This window comes from Pezoporus occidentalis, unplaced genomic scaffold, assembly GCF_034315485.1.
Source record: "Pezoporus occidentalis ecotype Australia unplaced genomic scaffold, CSIRO_AGI_Poc_V1 ctg93, whole genome shotgun sequence".
Classification (NCBI taxonomy): Eukaryota; Metazoa; Chordata; class Aves; order Psittaciformes; family Psittacidae; genus Pezoporus; species Pezoporus occidentalis.
Genome location: NW_026916294.1, coordinates 4,406,496 through 4,421,648, shown reverse-complemented (window position 1 = coordinate 4,421,648; position 15,153 = coordinate 4,406,496). Strand labels below are relative to the sequence as shown.

At 39.1% G+C, this 15,153-nt stretch overlaps 1 protein-coding gene across 9 annotated transcripts in view; it reads left to right on the top strand.

Moving 5' to 3' along the window:
* The window catches only part of CDC42BPA (CDC42 binding protein kinase alpha), a 180,000-nt gene that overhangs the window by 64,465 nt on the left and 100,382 nt on the right, over positions 1-15,153 (top strand). For all 9 annotated transcript variants that reach the window (XM_062605756.1, XM_062605752.1, XM_062605753.1 and 6 more), the window contains exons 5-6: positions 3,751-3,846; positions 9,160-9,308. In XM_062605756.1, the coding sequence (XP_062461740.1) occupies positions 3,751-3,846; positions 9,160-9,308 (245 nt within the window). The remainder of the gene's footprint in view (positions 1-3,750; positions 3,847-9,159; positions 9,309-15,153) is intronic.

The window sequence follows — 15,153 nt, the reverse complement described above, 5'->3', positions numbered from 1 at the left end:
TATAGCTCAGTGCCTTATACGTACAAAGTTGCTTCGGCCATTTGGTTTTCTTTAGTTTGGACAGTACAAACACTATCTTGGTGTCTCTTCCAACTTGTCTGATTGAATTATCTCTAACCTCAGTTTTTATTTAAGACTCTTTTGTTGCTACTCTGACTGCCTTGCTCTTCAGTTGCTTCCAGTTTTATTCTGATTTCCGCATTTATGTTTTAATTAAAACTTGTTAGGAAATGAGATCAATGGGAAACCATCACACATCAAAAAAAGAAAATATGGATCCAGACAAATTAAAGCCAATTTCTGATGTGTGCACATCCTGTCTCTTTTAATGAAAATGTTATCACAGTAAGAATTATAAATGGCATGCAGACTGTGGTTACATGTACACAATGTGCTTCCTCTTTATCCAGAAGTTACTCAGATACTGAGCAATCTGGCATTAGGCTCGATACAAAGAGGTATTTTTCTCCAAGACAGATGCCATTCCTGACAGTTTGATTATATCAGAGAAAAAGAAAAGACTAGAAATCAAGTTCCACTTTATTTTTAAATGTACCCTTTTAAAGTCAGTTAAAAAACTATTTCTTTCCATTAAAATAGTTATAAATAGGTTTGAAAGGTTTTTCTCTATGCAAGGTATTAAAAATACTCTTCCCGTGGGTCCAGCTGAGTTTCTGAAAGCCTGAACTGTTAGCTGAAAAAGAATTACAGCTATGTTTTTCCATGTATTTGTAACCCATGGGTGTACAGTGGAAAGAAAACCACCTGGAGGGGAAATGCATTGCAAAGCATGACCTTCAACAATTGTAACCTGTGGTTTTTAAGCATTGCTGAACGCATCTCACTTGTTACTGCTGCTGAGGAAAATGACCCATTTTGGCTCTGTTAGCAATGTACTGCACCAACACTGAAATACACAGGAAAATCAGACAGACCAGAAATGCCAGGCAAGCATATAGGTAGACCTGTACATAAGTGTCAGAAATAGTAGTTCATATATCCCTGTATCAACTCTAGGAAGCAGGAGTCATTTGTAAAAGCAGAAAGGGAGTTTGTACTCAAAGAGCACTGCGGGTGCTAGATTAAGGTTGATGACTGCAAGCTCTGAGTAATTAGATGCAAAAACTTTGTTAAACTAAAATGATAAAGGATGCAAAGTCAGTGTTCTCTTTATATTATAAAGAGCATAAGTTTTCCACATACTTGCCACTGTTGAAAACTCAGAGATGTAGGAACATTACTGATATAAGGAGTACCTGAAAGTGTGTGACAGCTTCTGTTACACTCCCAAACTGTTACCCTGAGTGTTGACAATCACTTGGAGCTACATATGTGCCATGGTGGTGCCAGATGAGGCTCAGGAGAGACCAAGACAAGTAATTATGCAGCATGGAAGCAGTCAGCACTCCCGGAAGGTGCTACCTCTGAGCTGTAGTGACATAAGCACCAAACAGCTAAGCGGCCCAAATTCTTTGGTGGTTGAGGGCCATGATAACAGTATAGATACCACCACAGCACTGAGTGGATCAGATGTCCTCTGCCAACAGTCAAGAGGAGTGTGCTTAGGGAAGGTGAAGTGTAATGCTGAAATAATGAAAGGCACAGAAAAAAGGCTTCATTTAAACAAAACAAACCTGAACTGAGCTGTTACAGTTATGATAAGAACCACTGCTATTGTTTTGTTTGTTTTTTTTTAATTTCTGTTCCCCATGAATTACTGTAAAGCCCCATAATCACTTAGACTTCTTGGCTTTTACTGCCTCGGCTGTCATCTGCTGTGGTAATAGCTGTTGATGTCAGTTCTAGGCATACTGCCTGGAGGTGGATGTCTCGAGTGCTCAAGGAATGCATTGTCTTTTGTTAAATCATGGCAAACCCAAGTGAAATTCTATAAACTCTCTAGTAACTAATCCTGTGAATAGTGTCATAACAAATAGAGAAACTACGTGTCATTCATCCTTATGAAAACAAGAATTCATAGCGTCTGTCTCTGAAATATGTCAAGAGTTTACAAACAGGGAAGGAAAAAAAATTGGGCTGAAGCATAGAGGAGCTTTTCTTCCTTCTGAAGATGATCCTTTCTCCTTCTCCCACCCACAAGTCCATTTGTGATTTAATAATCTTTTGAGATTGTTAAAAGTATGTTTTATTATTTTCTCAAATTCCACTCATTCAATTCATGATTCATCTTGTGTGTTACGCTATGATTATAATATATCATCTCTCTTTTTCCTGGTCTACATTATTCTTACTCACTGTATTCACCAAAACAAGGCTCCATATGGTTTATTTGCTTGGAGGAGGGAGTTTTCTGCTCTGATTTTACTGCATGTATTGCTGCTGAGCTCAGTCTAAACTGGTATTTTGTGTCTCATTCTTCACTCTCCAAATCTCAGAGCCAGCACAAACCATGTCAGAGTTCTGGTATTTGCCTATTGTTTTTGGAAATGAAATTGAAAAAGTGAAAAATAAAAAGCTTGTATTTCATTTAAATTTAGCTGTCTCCTAAGATGGAAGAGACAGAGCATGGTGGAAATAGATGAAACATCTTTGTGAAGTAGCAGAGTGTGCTGGAAGAGATTATGTTCTATGTTTTTCTCTAACTCTCCATCTGCCTTCTAATAGAGCCCAGACAATTATTATTCTTTTTTTTCACACTATCTTCTAGACCTTTCTCTGAACAAAATTTCATGTTGGCTTTGCCATTTGATACCTGTTATTTAATTTTGTTTTATTTCAATATTTGCTTCAGAACATTTATCATATTTTTTTGCTTTAATTTCTTTTTGGCTTCTCATTGTTTGGTCGGTTTCTTCTCTCATTCTGCAAAGCTGCTTTTGCTGAGGTTTTTTTATTCACTTCTTGGGGCAGGTTGCTAGATGTCTATGGAATTAACTGCCTTGCTGCTTTCCAGTTGGTTATTTTCTTTGCATCTTTTTTTGTTTTCATACAAACCTGTGTTCTCTTCCTTCACTTAGGCATTCCTTAGCATTTCTCGGCAGTCTTGCGCCTCCGCTGTTCCACTTGCTATGAAGGCACTTTTTGCTTCTTGTGTTTCTTTGCAGCGTATCGAGAGGAGGTCGTCCTAGGTGTCTTATCAACAGCTTCTGCCTGGGAAGAGCAGTATTCAATTCTGTCCTGCTTTTCTGGAGCAAGAAGTGTGGAGAAAACCCCACCTCCTAAATGATCATCCAATAAAACCCCTTGATGATCCAATTAAAAACGTGTTCTACATGGGAGTTACTGGCAGTTTCTTTCAAAAGTGAAATGCTTCTTTCTCATGTGAAAAGTCAAGTGTAAAGCTATGCTAACAGCATGATGAGATCAAACAATGATATAAGACTCCAGATTTCTTTAGCTCCTGTTGCAAGTACAATTACTTAATGCTATTTTTGTTTTCTTCAATCTTATATTGCTATTCTGTCATTATTGATACTTGATATCAATATCTATGTGTACAAATAAGATTTTGACTTGGTATTTTTAGGCCACAGGAATCAACAGCATATTTCGCCCTTCACATGACTTAACAATATAGAGAAGTACAACCCTTTATATTTGAAGAAGGTGGACTTTCCTGACACCTAGTTTTTCATAGATCTTGGCATGTTTGAAGAGTGTAGTAAATGACTTTTAACTGAGAGTCAGATTTGACCCTCCCCACCCCCCCAAATATAATGTTAAAACATAGTAAACTTGCAAAATATGTTTATTTTACTTAAAGCCTGTCTTTGTTTTTCTCCCCTTCAGACAGCCTGCTTTCGAGAAGAGAGAGATGTGTTAGTGAATGGGGATAACCAGTGGATCACAACATTACATTATGCATTCCAGGATGAAAACTATTTAGTGAGTGTTGCTTTTATTTCTCCGTGGATGGAAGTACAGATTCTTACTTGTTGTTTGAGAGAGAAATATAGTTTATTTATTAATTATGTGTTTTGCACCATACAGACCAGGTGAGGATCTGTGATTTTGTGCATAAGATTCTGAAGGGTGGAGAATGGTCATAAACGTTTAAAGTCCTGCTACAAATACCTCAGAAATGCAGGTTTTGCATTTGTGGATAAACCTTGGCCTATCTGCATCTTACTTCATAAAATTCCTCACTCCAGTTTAATTTGGATTCATAAAAATGAAAGTGCATTTAACTAAGATAAGTTTTTTTATTTGACTTTAACTTTTGTGTTTAACATTGCACGTCACTATTTTACAAGTAGAAATAGGGAGTATACCTGTTTTAAAGCAACAGTCCGTTTTGATTGGTCTTCGCTGCCTTTGAGGACATAAACCTGGTTAAGGTGTCATAAAGCAACAAAAGCAACTTGCTGCATGGAATAGTTCCACTAAATGTTCATAAATAAGAGCTGGAAGATGTAAATGCAGATTAAAGAGTCTCTTAAATATGTTACTTAGTTTTGAAGTATTTTAAGAGACTTGCAAAAATAAGCTAATATGAGGAAAAAGTGCCAGTTTTCCGTGAAATCTTTCCAACTTCACACATGTTTTGATTGTGATACAGTTTTGGTAGTGTTTATGCCTGGAAAAATAAACAACCACACATAGATTCTGCTTATTTGGGTTTTATTCCCCAGTGCTTTCAATTTCTGTATCATTAGTAAGTTCTAATGTTTTCTTAAAAGTCTGCTGTGAAGTCATAATCTTTTTTCCCCAGTGTGTCCAATAAAATAAGTGCTCTACATGGAATTCTTGCAGCATGGCAGTGCTTCTATTGCCATTGTATTACTTCTGTCAGCTCAGACACTTGGAGATCCATGGATTTTGGTGGAGTTTATATAGAAACAGGGCTCTGCATCTGTGACTACCTGTTGGCTTAAATACCTCTCAGCCAGCTTCATGCTTTGTTAATGTGGACAGAAAAAATAACCTTATATCTTATGTAACTCTGATCTTACTAGTAACACTATTTCAAAGAAAATATTATATGTTCTGCAGCAGTCTGCTAGAATTTGTTATAATCTTGCCAGTTTCCTTGTTTTCACTCAGCACAGAGCAGCTTCTGTTCTTTATCTTTGATGGTCTATACCCAGGAGCTAATTTTGCAGCCTGCTGGGAAATATATCAGTAATGCTGTTTTTCCCTCATCTTAGTGTGACTGTATCACTAGTTCTGTGTGTGTTTTCTGTTAAAATTAGGCATTACAGAAGCGGCCTTTAAAAGAAAATCTGAGTACTTTGAACAGTAGGTGTGGTTAAGCGGTGGATGTTGTTTACCTTGACTTCATTATTGCCTCTGACACATACCCTAACACCCTCATAGACAAGCTGATACAGTATGTGTTAGGTAAGGATCTGTGAGGTGGATTGAAAAGTGGCTGAACTGCTGGACCCAGGGAGTTGTGATCAATGACACAACATCCAGCTGGAGAAAGTCAGTGGTGGTGTAGCCCCAATACTGGGGCTGACATCTTCGTTAATGACCTGGGCAGTGGGTTGGAGTGCACCCTCAGCAGCTTTGCACATGATAAAAACCAGGGAGAAGTGGCTGTGCCATCGTGCAGATGGACCTTGACAGACTGGAGAACTGGGCAGAGAGAAATGCAATGTTCTGCATCTGGGGTGGAATAAAATAACCCCCACAGTACACTGTGGGGACCAGCCTGGCTGGAAAGCACCTTTGCATGAGGTCCTGGTAGATAACAAAATGACCGTAAGCCAGCAATGCACCCTTGGAGCAAGAAACGGCCAAGATCATTCTGGACTGAAAGGAAAAGTGTTGGCATCAGGTGCTTCCTCTCTGCTCAGCCCTGGTGCAGCTCCATCTGAACTAACGTCCAGTTCTGGGCTCTGCAGTGCAAAAGAGAGATGAGCTACTAGAGCAAGTCCAGTGCAAGCCCAGAAAGATGATTAAGGTACTGAAGCATCTTTTGTGTAAGGATAAGGCTTAGAGAGCTGTGATTCTTCAGCCCAGAGAAGTGTTCTGGGGAGCTTGTCAGCAATGTGTATAAATGCCTAATGGAAGGGAGTGAAGACCAAGGGAGCCGGATTCCTCTCAGTAGTGCCCAGGGACAGGACAGGAGACAACAGGCACAAACTTTGAAAAGCATGGAGTTTTGTCTGAACACAAGAAAACATTTTTTACCATGAGGGTGGTCAAACACCAGAACGTTACCTGGAGGAGTTGTAGAGTCTTCTTCCTTAGAGATACTCAAATGGACTCAGTCTTCTTAGAATCATAGGGTCATAGAATAGTTAAGGTCCTGGTGTGTGGTGGGCAGGGACACCTCACACTAAACCATGTCGCCTGAGGCTCTGTCCAGCCCAGCCTTGAACCCCGCCAGGGATGGAGCATTCACAACTTCCTTGGGTAACCCATTCCAGTGCCTCACCACCCTAACAGGAAAGAACTTCTTCCTTATATCCAATCTAAACTTCCCCTGTTTAAGTTTTAACCCGTTACCCCTTGTCCTATCACTACAGTCCCTAATGAAGAGTCCCTCCCAAACCACCTTCAGATGTTGGAAGGCTCTTATGAGGTCTCCACACAGCCTCCTCTTCTCCAGGCTGAACAGCCCCAACTTTCTCAGCCTGTCTTCCTACAGGAGGTGCTCCAGTCCCCTGATCATCCTCGTGGCCTCCTCTGGACTTGTTCCAACAGTTCCATGTCCTTTTTATGTTGAGGACACCAGAACTGCACACAATACTCCAGGTGAGGTCTCACAAGAGCAGAGTAGAGGGGCAGGATCACCTCCTTCAGCCTGCTGCTCACACTCCTTTTGATGCAGACTAAGTTGGCTTTCTGGGCTGCATGCACACGCTGCCAGCTCATCAGCCTGTTCTAGCTCACCCTACTTGAGCAGATGAGGTTGGAGTAGATGATCTCGAGAGGCATTTTCCAGCTTAAGCAAGCCTTTGATTTACAATTAAACGCCCATGTTAAACTACTAACTAGTAGTTACTAGAATGTAGAGGCCTTAGATCTTTTTCTTTCTCTTGGAAGGATGGTGCTGTTGTGCAGTAATATTTTGAGAAGTATTTAAGACTTAAATAGGTCTGGATGATTGTTTTCATTTAGAAAGTATTTAGAAAGTATTTCTAAAGCTTTAAAATAAACCCAACCACCAAACCCAGCCTGTTTTTCTTTAAATGGCATGGATGTTTGGATGGGTTGCTATGCATCGACTGAATTGTGTAATAACAATATGGTTGTTAAACTTTGCTTTGACTCATATGCATGTATTTAACGTCAAGTGCATGGCTCAGTATTGTGAGTTACAGTTTAAGTGTTGACATATTTGAGGAGTTGAAGGTTTCCTTGTCATTAGGCTACTGTGTTTCCCTTGTAAAATGGAAGGAGCAGTCTTGTGGTGTTAGAGCAAAATTCCATTAGTTTGATATATCCAGTATCAGAGTTGTACTGGTTTTAAAAATGCTGAAGAATGAGTGCAGAGATCCCACATCAGTAATGAGGGTCTGGAGGTTTTTCCAATATACTTACGAAGCAATAAGCTAAGCTCCTGCAGATTTATATATGGTGTATCAGTTAATAATCATTATATTGAGTGCCAGAGGCTTTATGTGTTTTCTAAAGCTCTAAAACATGAGAAGTTAATAGTGTAGCTCCTGTTCCAGAGGGAGTATAGAAGCACCGCTGAGTAGAAGATACTTGTCTCATATAAGACTTGTGAGCATAATTTCAGAAGTTTACTATTCATGTCACAAAGCAAGAGATGAAAATTTGATTATCAGCACATTTAAATGTTGTGGAACTTCATTTTGTGCTTTCTTCATGCACTTGGAATTAGTGAGGATGCCCAGGTTTTTCTCTAGCAAATTGTTGAATTCTTTGTTCATCACCTCTATCATTATGGAAAGTATAAGGGAAAAGAAGCAGAGGTGAGATTTTTGCCTGACCCACATCTTCCTTACGGCTGGTAGAATCTTGCAGAATTTTTTCCATCTAATTTTAATTTCTTTTCCTGAAGATGGGAAAGACTTAAGTAAATGAGGAGAAGTAACTGCAAAAAGTCCCTTTAAGTTACTTTACCAAAACTGTAAAGAACCGAATTGGGATATGCATTTATTACATCTTTGATATTTCACTTGTCATTCGTTGTGCGCTACTGCTAAGAGTCACTGCTTCAGATGTGGGTATATTGCTGCGTTCCTGGAAGCAGAGCTTTGAGCTCTACGCAAAAGTTTTCAGGTCCTATATATTGTAGTAGGAAGTTATTCTAATTAGTCTGTCCACAGTGATGTTTGAAAGTAATGTCTGAGCAGTGGGTGTTAAATGAGATTGCTTATAATTAATGTTAGTTATAATTAGTTCAGTTATTTTTTCCTTACCCCATTTGCCCTTCCAGTTGCTGTTCCACAATTAAAACAACCAAAACTAAGCTCAAAAGAGTTTCACGCTTTTCTTTCCCTGATCATTTTGACCATGTCTCTAGAGGAAGTGGCATTTCTTTTTGTCATAATACGGGAAAACGGAGAAGAGTTCTGATCTCTTTAAAGCCTTTGCACCTGATTCAGTGGCAAGCAAGGTTTATGTTTCATTAATGAATCAGAAATAAAACATATTTTTCTCCATCATTTCAGTTAGAGAAGGTGACACCTTCCATTGTATGTTGGCAGTGTCAACAGTATCTGGAATTGGACTGTGAGCCCCTGGAAGGTTCTTAATCTTTGCCTTCATCTAGTAGTATAAAAAATTTACACTTCAAAATCATCAGTTTAATGGGAAAAGAAGATGGTAGGAAAATAGGGAATGGGAAGTCTGGAACATTAGGGCCCTTAAATGAGATCCCAGGTTAACACAATTGGTTTTATTTTTATAGGTCTGTGCTTTAATCTTTTACACCTTTTGCAACTCTGTCAGAGTGTATTGCTTTTGGAAGGGAATTCAGAGTATCTAAATATTCTTTGATGGTGGGACAGTGGGTGAAGCTGATACAGTTTTGTCACAAGGCTTACTGTATTTGGAGAGGTATAAATGTGAAACATACTCAAGAAGGTTAAATACTGAATTGAGGCTGAGCCAGCTACTGTTTTCAGAACAGCTGAGCATCTCTGTTAGCTTTCTTTAATGACCATAATAATTTTTACAATAAATTAGTTTTTATGCTTAGAGTGAAAAAGTAAAAACTGTTTTATGTCCCCTCCTCCCCTTCCTCTTTGTTTTCTTATAATTGTCACTCCATAGTACCTGGTTATGGATTACTATGTTGGAGGAGACCTGCTTACGTTGCTCAGCAAGTTTGAGGACAGACTACCTGAAGACATGGCTCGTTTTTATTTGGCTGAAATGGTGATAGCTATTGATTCCGTTCATCAGTTGCATTACGTTCATAGGTAAGTAATTTGAGCCCCAAATTGCTTTTGGAGTTATGGGGTATTACTTGATGGAGTGAATGGTAAAGAGTTTAAGCTAGTGACAAGTATTTGCTGTAATAATAAGCGCAATAGAACTGACCTGCCTACATCTCGTGATTATTGAGAACTGTTGCTAACCTTGTACCAGGTGGTCAAAGACATGAATGAGTATCCAGATACATCTGATGAATCTTGCACATGGGTGTGCTTCAAAGTTAATGATCCATAATTTATAAAAGTTAAACTGGAAACCTGTCTGTGAAACATGATCAACATTGAACAGGTTTATTGAAAGGTCACATTCTGTGTCTTAATTTGTTCAGTCTATATGGAAGTTGAAAACAGACCCATGGGTGGTCTGCTTTGGATTATTTTCACCATTTTCTTTTGGATTTGATGAAGTCATCTTTAAAAAGAAGTGAGGGTGTTTTGCTAAGTAAATGGAAGTACTTAAATTGTGGTACTTTATACCTTAGTATCTAAAAAATACATAATATATTCTGTTCAAAGGAAAATACTAAGTCAATTGTGTCTGGCTTTTTTGGAGGCCATGATTGTGGTTTTTTTTCCACAAACCTAGTATCCCCTTTTCTTCATTGTATTATTCTCTGCTGAATTCCCTGGTAGTCTTGTGTGCAGAGGAAAAGATTACCTTACAAGAGGCAGAATTTTCAAGTGCACTCAATAGATGCACTTTGCTCTGACAGAAATCAGGAGGAGAGCTCCCAGCTGTTTAAGCTGAATCCTGATGTTGGTATCAGGAACTTGTTTGATATGTCCATTTATTGCCCTTCATTATTAGTGTCTATACTTGCCATTCCTTCTTTTGCTGTGCCCGCTTGGCTGCTTCCTTCCCAAAAAGGGTGTTGGATTTTTTTGGTCCAAAAGGTGTGCTGTGATTTGTTTTGGTTTGTTACTGGGTTGTGTTTTGTTTCCTTTGAGATTGTGGTTTTTCATGAAAGAGCTGTTGCTACAAGTGCTTTAAGTGGGGTGGTGCTAAGATGCAAATAGCTCTTCTGGAATATTTCAAAGTGTTTTTGAAGAACTGTGTCTACCTGCCCCCAAAGAGCTCTTTGTGATAACACCTTGTGGAAAAACCCTAACAGAGTGTTGCTTGAATTGCGAAGATTTCAACTATGTAGTTTCTGAGAAACTCCTTGTTTGCTTAGGACCTGATGTGAAAGGCTTTTGTATTCAGTTCAGTTGGGATCTAACTTTCAAAATGGACTTGTGTTGAGGTGGTATCTCCTGTTACCAGGTGGAGAGCACTTCAGGTACTACATAAACTGCTGTATTTTAGCCAAGGAGTCTGCATATAGGGTAGTAACTCTTCCTAGAAGAACAGATGCCTACCTATTCCTCCAAACAGATCAAAACCTGTGTAATCCAGCACTGCTAGCCTGTGATACACAACAGATATGTCTTCATCCTCAAATAGTTAGTGTCCCCAAGAGGAAATAGGTGTTGGTGGAAAATTCTGGGTGAAAATGAAGTAACATTGCAGTTCAAAATATTGTACTAATTATTATGCTTCTGTGTTCCTATGAATGTTAAAAAGCCCTTATGCATTCCCAGGTCCTTTGTTGAAGGATTTTTGGTTTTACCAGTGAGGTTCCCATGTTGATAAAGCTCTAAATGCCACTTTGGCATTTTATCATCAGCAGTGCTCTAATACAGTGCCTGTTTATAAGGGGGTGTTTTGCAAAGATTAAAACTGAAAAGAGTGTATGTTAAATGGTCAACCTTTGACATAAGACCTGTTCCGCTGTTAGTTTTATTAGGATGCTTGCAACTGGTTCAGCAGAAGAATGAAAAACATTGTCTAAATGCCCCTAATGCACTTTTCCAGTGTGTTTAACTATGGTGGCCACATCCTTTCTGTGAGTGTGTTGTACACAGTGGAGAACACAGGAGGAGGAAAATATTACTAAGAGGTGGATAATGTAACAGCTGTAGTAGTGATATTTCAGATGAGTATCCAGTACGTGTCAGTATTTGGGCAGAGTTCTAGATAGTGAACTAAAAACATTTTAGCAGATTTTTTTGATTTGGTTTCTTTTTAGGATAAACTTTAGGATAAAATTTCACATTAACCATACAAAGTGTTGTACTTTGTCGATAATTTGCTTTTTCTCAGAATGGTTTTGTACCTTCAAAAATTGGTATTTCTATTCTGAGAGCGTCATTCCTCTTGCTCTCTTCTGTCACTGACCACTTTTTTTGTTGTCAGTTAGTTTTGATTGGGGGTGATACTGATTGCAGTTGTAGTTCATGTTCAGACCACTGCCATGTCAAATGCAAGTCACTGTAGGAAAGTATAAGCACATTGGCCAAGGCTGTGAAACATCAAATACAAGCAACTTCAGCATGTGTTAAACAAAATTGCTATGACTGTGTTTCAGGTTTAGGAGTTACAAATTTGAATGCCATTTCTGCACTAGCATTGTGGGGTTACAGGATGAATTTATAGTGGGAAGTAGAATTGTACAGAGAAGTTAATGATGTTTTTGAAGCTGTATGCTGAACCTCCTGAATTGAAGCAGGAAAAAAGTTGCTAGCTGAAAATAACATCAGGACTGCTGGGTTTAGGATTAATTTTTCCCCTGGTTTTAATCCACTTTTATAGTTGAAATAAATGCAATGCAATATTTTGAGATAACATCAATCAGAACATTAAACTTTAGCTGTTCTGTTCTTATCAAATAATCTCTGTGACGATGGTGTGGTGTTTTATCTGACAGTTAAATTATGGCTCAGAATGTTTATAAAATGGCATTTTCTTTAACGTGTCCTTTAGTTTTTGCTGTTGTTATAAATGCACCAGCACTGGCATTACCAAATGATATTGGCACCTCCAAGACTGGCTTTAGAAAGAGAACTTCATCTGTGTTAAGCAGATGTGCAGCAGTTTACAATAAGGAAGAAAATACAGCTGTACATCTCACAAATGCATTACTTCCTTGGGAGTCCTATAAAGCTTTCACTTACTCTTCCAGCTTAAATCTGTACTAATGAAGTGCTCTTTGCTTGTAGGCCAAGGTTAAATATTGTCTTGTGCCAGTTTTTTGCAAACTGTAGTATCATACAGGGTAAGGCTTTACATCTATTAGGAATTAACATCAATCTGTGTTTTGGTTTTATAGATTTGTAGCAACTTGGTTTTGTTTTGGATTTGTTTTTTTCTCCTGACAAAAGCCTATACATGCATTAACACTAATTTCAGTTTCAAGGTTGTATTGGTACTTAATTCCTTATGACATATGTTGAAAGCTTATGTTTGCATGCATTATCAAATATCCTGGTGTGGACTGGAGGAGAGCTCTTATAGGCTTAAGCTGGGTACCTGCACTTTATTCTGTGTGTTGCAGTGCCTCAAACAGGTAAAATTTGGTTTGCCTACATGGAGATTAACTCTTTAATTATTTTACTGGTGAGCCAGGTTTTTTTCTCCATTTTATGTGAGGTGGAAATTGAGGTTTGAAATGCTTGGTTTTGTCTAAATCCTTGTAAGTAAAAAAAGATCTCAGCAGGTCTGGTTGCCATTGGAAGAAATGTCCCCTGAGACTGCAGAAGAAACACCTGCCCTCCACTTGTACTGGGCATGGGCACAGTGAGTGTGCCAGGGGTGGCTTTGCACATTGTGTCTATGCTGCTGCCTTTTGTGCTAGCTTCTGAGGCTGCCTGTGCATTAGGAAGGCTGCAGCTAAGTCTGTCTCTGCCCTACATTTAATTTGGGACATTCCATTTTTTTGAATAGTGCAGAATTATAAGTGTTAATGTGCTTAAGTCATTTTCATCTTGACTTTCTTTCCTCTCTCTGTTCTGAGCAGGGCTGCACAGTGCTTCAGTGCAGAGTGAATTTGCAGTGTTCAACATTTAGGCTCATGATCCTCCAGACCACTGCAAAAATATTCATTTAAAATAGGCTTCATATATTGGCACACACCCACGTTAAACATAAAATGTAAAATTCTATTGAATGGTAAAACAATCCTCACTTACCTTCTTACTAAGAAAATATTTTGGAAGGATTATGAAACACCTATGTTAATTATTATTTTTGTTGGTTAAGTTTATGGGAGGATACTTAAGGCTACAGGGCAAGCTCTCAAGTTACCTACATTTCAGATGTTGTCTTTTGCATGTGAAAAGATAGGCATGCAAAGCAGAAACACACCTACCGACATAAGGTATGCAAGGTGACTGTTGGCTTGAACACTGTGCCTCTGGGTTTCTAGTTGCCCAGTGTTTCAGTCTGAAGGGTGTTAGCATTTTGCACCACCAGATGTATTTTTTTCTTTCACTTTCCTCTTTTCACTTCCTTCATCGACTTCTGAAATTGAAGTTGGGATTCACTGGAACATTTGAGCTCTTAAAATGTAGAGCAGCAGAATTCTCTGTGGAAGTGACATCCTTTTCTGAGAAATACTGAACATAAGGGAATAAATCTGTTAGAGGGATAAAAGACCTGTCTATTCCCTATCAAGCCAACCTCTTTGCTTGTAACAAGAAGGTACCATTTGTCCTCAGTAAAAATCATCTTAGGGACAGCCCTCAAATATTTACTGCAGTTAGCAGGCAGCTGAAATCCGGGATTCTTTGTAGGATCTGTTTCACTTTCAACTATAAGTTTCAGTGCCAGCATATCCATTTTTGACTTGCTGAATAAGTGGTTTTCTGTCTTCTGGGTGTATCCCATCTTTCCTGATCATTAATTTGCTTAAGTGGAAAATTTGGGGGTGGAAGGCCCATCTAGGGAGTTAGCTCCGTTGCGCGGTATGTCTGAGTTGAGTTGGCACAAGGATGAGCCAAGTGCTCTGGCCTTTGGTAAAGTGAACTGTAATTGTGGGTTTGAAAGAAAGCAACAATGCACTTTAAATGTTTACCAAACCTTGCAACAGACATAATGTCGAACACACACATGAGGATGTCCTCACAAAGTGCTGAGAGTGAAGAAACGGGGCTAGAAAAATAACATCAGATTACTTTGATAGTCTACTGAAAATGTATTGCTGTGACATGTTGCATGGTTTAGTTTTACATGGAAAACTGTAGGACAGAAAGTTATTTTAGTGAGTATTTGGTGCTTCCTTATGAGGTATTCCTTTACAGAGGTAGAAGAGGTCTGCGAGCCCAGGCTCTGTGTTTCCTCTTCGTTTTTCCAGTGAGGAGGGGCTGGAACAAAGGTCATCTTTCCAGACTCTGGGCTTTCATTTTGCCCTGTGAAGCCTGTATGTTACAAATGCTGGCAGCTGCTCCCATAGTACCCCCTCAGGGCTGCATCTGACCTGCAGTGAGGATTCTGTGAGATTAATGCTTTTTGATTACAATTTGTTGTAGGATTTCCAAAGGAGCCTGCAATGACCTAGAAGCATTTTGAAATGAAAGACCCATATATGCGTGGAATGGCAAGAGCTAGTGGATCACAGTGGCTGGGCTATCATGTAGAAGGCAGATGGTTTCTTTTTCTAGGCAGTATTGTGTACAGTGGGGTTGTTAATTTAAGTGGAAGCTGTGCAATGGGTGACTGAGCTAGCACAGACCTATACTCTGTGTTATTCAAGCAGAAGGAATTCAGAAACCCTAACTCCAGTGCCTTAAACCATAGTAGCCTTGAGTAGTCCTTTCAGCAGAGGTGCTTTTACAAATGTATCCTTTGGTCTTTTTTCTCCCATTGTTCCTCTCTCCCAAAGCCACAAGCTCCAAACATCCCTTCTGCCCTGCTGAAGCAAAGGTTGGTGGGTCTGTGCAGTGAACTGAACGAGGACAACAGTCCAAGTTAGAAGTAACCTTACATTTTAACTAACCTGGGTCAATTTTCCAG